General features: G+C 42.1%; 1 protein-coding gene across 1 annotated transcript in view; it reads left to right on the top strand.

The window, feature by feature from the left end:
- The first annotated feature begins 476 nt into the window (after positions 1–476).
- CLSPN (claspin) overlaps positions 477–7627 on the top strand; it is a 32386-nt gene continuing 25235 nt past the window's right edge. The window contains exons 1-6 of the mRNA XM_082686841.1: positions 477–632; positions 3541–3649; positions 4170–4615; positions 5215–5385; positions 6960–7037; positions 7361–7433. Coding sequence (XP_082542967.1) covers positions 609–632; positions 3541–3649; positions 4170–4615; positions 5215–5385; positions 6960–7037; positions 7361–7433 — 901 coding nt within the window. The 5' untranslated portion in view covers positions 477–608. The remainder of the gene's footprint in view (positions 633–3540; positions 3650–4169; positions 4616–5214; positions 5386–6959; positions 7038–7360; positions 7434–7627) is intronic.

Below are 7627 nucleotides of genomic sequence, written 5' to 3'. Positions count from 1 at the left end.
AAGTCTATCCAAGGATATTCTTTGGTATCTGAGCAGCCCACAAAACTCTTCTTTGTCGATGTCGGGCAGCGTGAATGCAAGGTACGAGAAGGAGCAGGTAGGATCTAGCTGCTCTAGGGATGGAGGGAGGTCTTGGAGAAAATCCCCACAGGTACCTTCGGTTGCCCTGGGATCTTCTCTTAGTTCACTTCCCGCGTGGAAGGCTTACTCCTCAAAATGCGCTGCGGCAAGGGCCAAAGGTCAAAGGCCACCACTCGCCTGGTACTGCCTTACGAGGTCAGAGGACCCCTTCGGCCCGCAGACGCGATACCCCCAGCCTCCTTTAGGTTCAATTGACTGGAGGAGCCGGGACCCGCCAACCCAACCCAGATTATACGGGCGGGACTGGCCGAAGGCGCTTTGTGATTGGTAGGACAGTGTGGAGGGCGTGGCCTCATGTAGAAAGACTCCTCGGGATTGGTGCGAATCGCTAGGGCGGGGCCTCCACTCCGGCTGGGCGCGAAAGCTCGAACAGTGTCGCCTGACTGGAGACGGCGGGAGCAGCTGCACCCCGGCTAAGAAACTGGAGACCTGCTCCGTTACAGCGAAGCGACGGGGAAGCCGGAGTCATGACCGGCGAAGTAGTTTCTGAGGTGAGTTCGTGCACAGATCCCCGTCCACGGCTCCAGAGGCCTGGCACCGAGGAGCGGTGTCGGGTAGGGGTCGAGCCGGGCGGAGCGGGTCGCGGACGCTGGAAGGACTACAGCTCCCGGCGTGCTCTGTGTAGGCGCGGCGCGCTGTCGGGCCTGGCGGGATACCTCCGCAGCCGGGTGGGCTAGCGACCCTGCTGTCCAGTTTCGCGCTGGGCTTCCCGCCCCTCGGTGAGCTCGGCGGCGTCGCTTGTGGCCCCTTCGGCGCGCTCAGGCGGCCGCCAGCGGTTCCTGAGCTGGCCCCGCCCGTCCGGCCTCCCCTTTGGCGCGTTTCCTGCCGCCGGGGTTCTTCCTTGTTCAGCTCCCCAAAACCGAGGCAGGCCGAGGGTTGCGGGGCGGGGTTCCCCGGAAGTGGACGGCGGGAGTCTCTGGGAACTCGGAATTGAGTTTGCAAGGGGGCTTTGAGGTCATCGTACGGGACCCGGAGAGAAGCTGCAGTCTCGGGGCTTCCCGGCTGGTGGCTGGTTGATCGCTGGCGGGATTGGGCATGGAAGCATCTGTTTTCAGACCCGTGTTCTTTCCTGGGGCGGGACTAGGGTGAGACACTAGCCTTGGGGGCAGAATTTCAGAGGGCTCCCCCAAACTCCGTAATTGAGATAGTATTTTAATGCAGTATTTTTTAAAAATAAAGTAAAACCCTGCAGTTGCACTACTCCACCTCACCTTCCTCTAATCCTGGCCTTGTTTCCAATAAAACTTTATTTACAGAAGTAGTTGGCCGACCTCATGAACCATAGTTTATCAATTTGGTCTTTTTTAAATACTGCACTAAGATACTATCTTGATTACTGAGGTTTTTGAGACTTGACTCTGTCTTCACCCTGTTCCTGGCCCTGATTGTTGCTGATACTGGTACAGATTGCCTAGAATAAAGTGATTCAGAACAACACCGTGTACAGAGTTATGTGGTTACCTAAACTCAGTTTCAGCATCCACAAAAAAATCTTACTGCTTTGGATTGTTGAGAGAAACAGCAGCACATGCATGATGATCCTCAGTGATTTCTCAGTACCTGTTACCTTTGGTTATTATTTAAATAATGGTACCAAACATTTAAATCAATTTAATAATTGTTTGAGAAACCAATAAGATGGGTAGTGCCCTACTACTTTACAGATGTTAATATTTACCCTCCTATTATGTCGATTCAGAGCCCTAAGAACACCAAGGATGTAGGAGATCTGGCCTCTAGGATCAGCCTGGTCACTAACTGGTCAAGTCACCTAACACAGCAGTCCTACTTATATTTTTTACTTGTGACTTTTTTGAAACATTTTTTTTCTCTTTATTTTAAGATTTTATTTATTTATTTGACAGAGAGAGAACACAAGTAGGCAGAGGTAGGCAGAGAAAGAGGCGGAAGCAGGCTCCCCTGCTCAGGACCCGGAGATCATGAGCTGAGCCGAAGGCAGAGGCTTAACCCACTGATCCACTCAGGTGCCCCTTACTTGTGACTTTTAAAATGGTTTTATTTGGAAAATTTCAAACAAACAAACACAGAAAGGCTGGTATAAGGAACCTATCACCTAACTTCAACAGTTATCAGATCTTATCAATTTTATTTCATTTATGGTCCCACCCACTTTCCCCCTCACTGGATTATTTGGAGGCAAATCCCAGACATCATTTCATTTACAAATATTTCATAATGCATCTCTAAGAGAAGAGCTTTCCAAAACAGATAACCACAAATATTATTACCACACCTAAAAAATTTAGAATTGTTGCTTAATACTAAATATCTAGTGTTCATATTTCATTGACTCATATATATACTTCCAGTTTATTGGAAACAGGATCCAAAGTTTGCATATTACAATTGTTGATATGCGTGTGTGTGTGTGTGTGTGTATCTTGACTCTATATAGGTCCCTCTCCCTTCTCTTTTTTTCTTGCTGTTTACTGTTAAGGAAGCACATAGTTTTTTCTATAGAGTTTTTCACATCTGGATTGCATCTCTGTGGTGTTATTTAACATGTCGTTTGAATACACTGAGCAGTAGTTCAGACAGAATATGTGTAAATGCTTGATTCTTTTTATTTACGCACCATTACTTATAATTTACGCAAATAAAGCCATTGGTTCTATAGCATTCTTCAAAGGTGAACAATGAATTTTTGGTTTTTTGTCCAGTGATTTATTTTTATTTTTTAAGATTTTATTTTTAAGTAATCTCTACACCCATCTTGGGGTTCAAACCCACAACCCGGGATCAAGAGTTATATGCTCAGGGGCACCTGGGTGGCTCAGTGGGTTAAAGCCTCTGCCTTTGGCTCAGGTCATGATCCCAGGGTCCTGGGATTGAGCCCCACATTGGGCTCTCTGCTCTGCAGGGAGCCTGCTTCCTCCTCTTTCTCTCTGCCTGACTCTCTGCCTACTTGTGATCTCTATCTGTCAAATAAATAAATAAAAATCTTTAAAAAAAAAAAAAAAAGAGTGATATGCTGCACTGAACCAAGCCAGCCAGGTGCCCCTTGTCCAGTAATTCTTTTTTTTTTCTTTTTTTAAAGATTTTATTTATTTATTTGACAGAGAGAGATCACAAGTAGGCAGAGAGGCAGGCAGAGAGAGAGAGAGAGAGGAGGAAGCAGGCTCCCTGCTGAGCAGAGAGCCCGATGCGGGACTCGATCCCAGGACCCTGAGACCATGACCTGAGCCGAAGGCAGCGGCTTAACCCACTGAGCCACCCAGGCGCCCTGTCCAGTAATTCTTAATGTCACCCTTCGTTGAACCATTGTATTGGTGCTTTCCTTACGTCAGCCTTACAATCCTTTGATGATTTATGTATCATTATGTACTTAGAGGTTTTTGTCCCCAACTGACTAATGCAAAGTATGTTCTCATTTTCTAGGTTCACCTAGAAATCAGTGATTCAAAGCTCATTTCACAGGAAGAAGCCAATAGTCCTTCAGACAGTGGACAAGGCAGCTGCGAAACCATTGTACCCTTGAGTGACGGAGGTTTGTAATAGTGATTTTGTTTTTAGGAATAGAGTGTGGGCCTGGATTGTAAGTGGGTTGGAATTAATTTCATTATTCTTTTGGTTTGTTAAATTATTAATGCCTAACCTTGTTATCTTATTTAGTATAAAAACAAAATAGTAGTGCTTGTACCCTTTTGACATTAAGCATTTCTGTAATGGTATTGAATGTATAAAATGTTTAGAAGCTACCACATTGCCTTGTTGAATGCATTCATCCTTTAATAAAAGGATTTTTAACACCTGCCAGAAGAATTAGAACAACTTTACACTTTGTAAATATATATAATTATTTTTCTTAGTAAGAGACATTTTTCCAGGGAAAATGTTTTTCAAAACCTATTTTTAGATTTACTTTGCTACAGTCAGTTCTTAGTGGTAGTTACATAATTTCACAAGGTGACATAGCACATGGATAATTGGATGTTTTTGAGAAGCAATGGGACTAGGAGGCGGGCCAAATGACAGTAGACCTCTAAAAAAAATTATGTTTTCTCCAGATTCAGATGAAGAGATATTCGTGAGTAAGAAATTGAAAAGCAGGAAGGTGCTACAAGACAGTGATTCTGAGAGAGAGAACACAAATGCCTCTCCAGAGAAAACTCCCTATGACAGTGTTGAGGAAAATAAAGAGAATTTATATGCCAGAAAAAGTGGAAAAGTCAGAAGGATTCATAAAACTCTGGCAGACAGTGCTGAAAATGACATCGAGGAGTCTTTGTATCAGGAAAACCTTGAAACCCAGGTGATGCCTTGCTTAGAGCAGAGTCTCCAATCTGAAAACTCTGTGGACTCCCCAGTTGACAGAAAGATTTCCAAAAAACTCAAACATGATAAAGAAGGAACTGAAGGAAAAGCAAAAGTAAAATCAAGGAGAAGACTTGAGAAAGAGGAAAAAAAGATGGAAAAAATCAGGCGGCTAAAAAAAAAGGAAACAAAAAATGAGGTATATTCAAAAGAATACATTTGTTCTTTCTAAGACAGATGAAGTTAACATCTTAGAAAGAGTTGCTTTCAGTTCTTGGGTTTCTGCACTCAGAATATAGCTTTGAGTTGATTGTTTTGCATTGTGAGTAATGAGAAAAGTAATTTAAACTTGTTGGTCTCATTCTTCATTTTGGATAAATGGACACTTCCAAATTAATAGATTTCTGATTTTCTTTGTGAGCACATGGATTAATTGCTGCCTCTGTTCTAATGAAAATTAACTTTCAGAGGAGAGTTTTTTAGGTATCCATAAGTCAAGTCTTATTTGCTAACTAGAGAAACCATCAAGTTTTATAAAGTAGTTGCTTAATAAGTATTTAATTGATTCTTCAAAAAATATATATACTGTTTACTAAGTTAGTTTAGGACACTAAAATCACAGCATGAACCTCAAAGGAAAATTGTGGGTAGGAACCAGAGAGAATGTTCTAGAATGCCATATATTTGTCTACTGATGGAATATGAGCTTTTTATGCCTTGATCCAAATTACCTTATGATGTTGTGAAATATTGGAGTTTGGGTGATTGGATTTTGCTTTTTCTTTATGTATCATCCAGGAAGATGATGTGAAACAGCCATTTAATGACAGTGGCTGTCTTCTTGTGGATAAAGACCTTTTTGAAACTGGGCTAGAGGAGGAGGAAGAGGAAAATGACTCTGCATTGGAAGACGAAGAGTCATTAGAATCAATAAGAGCAGCTGTGAAAAAGAAAGTAAAAAAATACAAGGCAAGTAAAAGATGATTGCAGAAGAGCTAACCCACTGCTTCTAACCTTTGCTTTATCTTCTGATTTACTGTTGGAACTTTTTTTTTAACTGAAGAAAAACATGTGGCAATTGATGTAGGTTTTTTGGTTGTTAATTTTGGAATCAGACAGTACAGGGGATAGACATGCTAACTTGTGTGGAAGCTAGTATTTTTTTTCTTTTCTTTTTTTTTTTTTAAGATTTTATTTATTTATTTGACACAGAGAGATCACAAGTAGGCAGAGAGGCAGGCAGAGAGAGAGAGAGAGAGGAGGAAGCAGGCTCACTGCCGAGCAGAGAGCCCGATGCGGGACTCGATCCCAGGACCCTGAGATCATGACCTGAGCCAAAGGCAGTGGCTTAAACCACTGAGCCACCCAGACGCCCCAGCTAGTATTTTTTTTTCTTAAGATTTTATTTATTTATTTGAGAGAGAAAGAGAAACAGCAACTGAGAGAGAGAGAGAGAGAAAAAGAGACAGCAAGAGCAAGGAAGGGGTAGTGGGAGAAGCAGGCTCTCTGCTGAACAGAGAGCCCGATGCGGGACTTGATCCTAGGACCCTGAGATCATGACCTGAGCCAAAGTCAGATGCATAACCAGTTGAGCCACCTAGGCACCCCAGGAAGCTAGTATTTTGGCTGCCCTCATAGGAAAGTTAAGGGGAAAACGAGATACTTTATATTGTTGAGATATAAATTTTATAATCCTGTGGCTTTTATGAAATGAACCTCAAGTGTTTCTGGAAAGGTATCAAAGAGAAGGAACAGTCAAATATTATTGTCCTGAGTGTTTGGAAGCACAGTTGTTCTTGCTAAGATTATCTTTAGCTCCCTAGGAGTCAGTGTCCTTCCTTAGGGAAAGATATAATAAAGAAATGTAAGAAACAGGGGCACCTGGGCGGCTCAGTGGGTTAAGCTGCTGCCTTCAGCTTAGGTCATAGTCTCAGGGTCCTGGGATCGAGCCCCGCATCAGGCTCTCTGCTCAGCAAGGAGCCTGCTTCCCTCTCTTTCTCTCTCTCTGCCTGCCTCTCCGTCTACTTGTGATCTCTCTCTGTCAAATAAATAAATAAAATCTTTAAAAAAAAAAAAAAAAAAAGAAATGTAAGAAACAACAGCCCAACCTCCATTCAAGACAGTAAATTTTTTTCTAGGCTTTATAGGGATGCAGTATGTTTAAAACTTTTATTTGATAATTCTTGACTCATTATTAACATAGCATAATGTGATGTTGGGATACAAAACCGATCTTTTGAGTAGCCAATATCCTCTTATTTTAGTTTAATTTTTTCAAATAATTTTTTTTTTATTTTTATCTATTTCCTTTAGAGAGAGAGAGTGAGAGAGAGCGAACTGTATTGGGGGCATGGGCAGAGAGAGAGAATCCCAAGCAGACTACCTGCTCAGTGCAGAGTGCCATGTAGAGCTGGATCCCATGACCCATGAGATCATGACTGGAGCTGAGATCATGAGTTGGTCACTTAACCGACTAAACCACCCAGGTGCCCCTTCATTTTAATTTTTCTCCATATTTTTCAATTTGTAATATTTTCTTCTAGAAAAAGGAACTGTCTTTGGAGAGTGGAGTGTATCCGTTTGGAGAAGAAACTGAGTCGTCAAAAAGCACCATAAGGAAGGTGAGATAGAGCTCTGTATAATTGTCATGTTGATTTCTTTCCCCAGGAGATTGTGAATTTCTGAGGGATAAATATTTTATCATGTCTGTCATATTTTCCTGGTACCCAAGATACTGCTTTGTATATAGTAGGGACACAAATATGGATTGTGTTAAATTAATTCTGTGATAGGCAAAATAAGCAATCTTGAGTTTATATTGTACTGAACTTACTGCTTACTTTTCTCTCTCTGTCCGCTTTTCTTGGAGAGGGCAAACTCTTGAAGCATGAATATCTTTCTGGATAATAGCATTAATGTAGTCTCACTTTTTGTTTTCTCTAAGGAAAGAAAGGCAGCCAGATTAAGTAAGGAAGCGTTAAAAAAACTGCATAGTGAAACTCAGCGCCTTATTCGAGGTAATGTAAACCAGTGCAGTAACTTTGAGGCAAATCACAATATTTCTTTGTAAGTTCAACTTGGCTGTTAGGGATTTTTTTTTTTTTTTTTTTAAGATTTTACTTATTTATTTGAGAGAGAGAGTGCACATGTGCATGAGTTGAGGGGAGGGGCAGAGGGAGAAGCAGACTGTCCCCTGGATAGGAAGCCTGAT

This window comes from Mustela nivalis (assembly GCF_964662115.1).
Source record: "Mustela nivalis genome assembly, chromosome: 10".
Lineage (NCBI taxonomy): Eukaryota > Metazoa > Chordata > Mammalia > Carnivora > Mustelidae > Mustela > Mustela nivalis.
The sequence above is the reverse complement of the archived record's forward strand: the minus strand, read 5'-3'. Positions and strand labels throughout refer to the sequence as shown.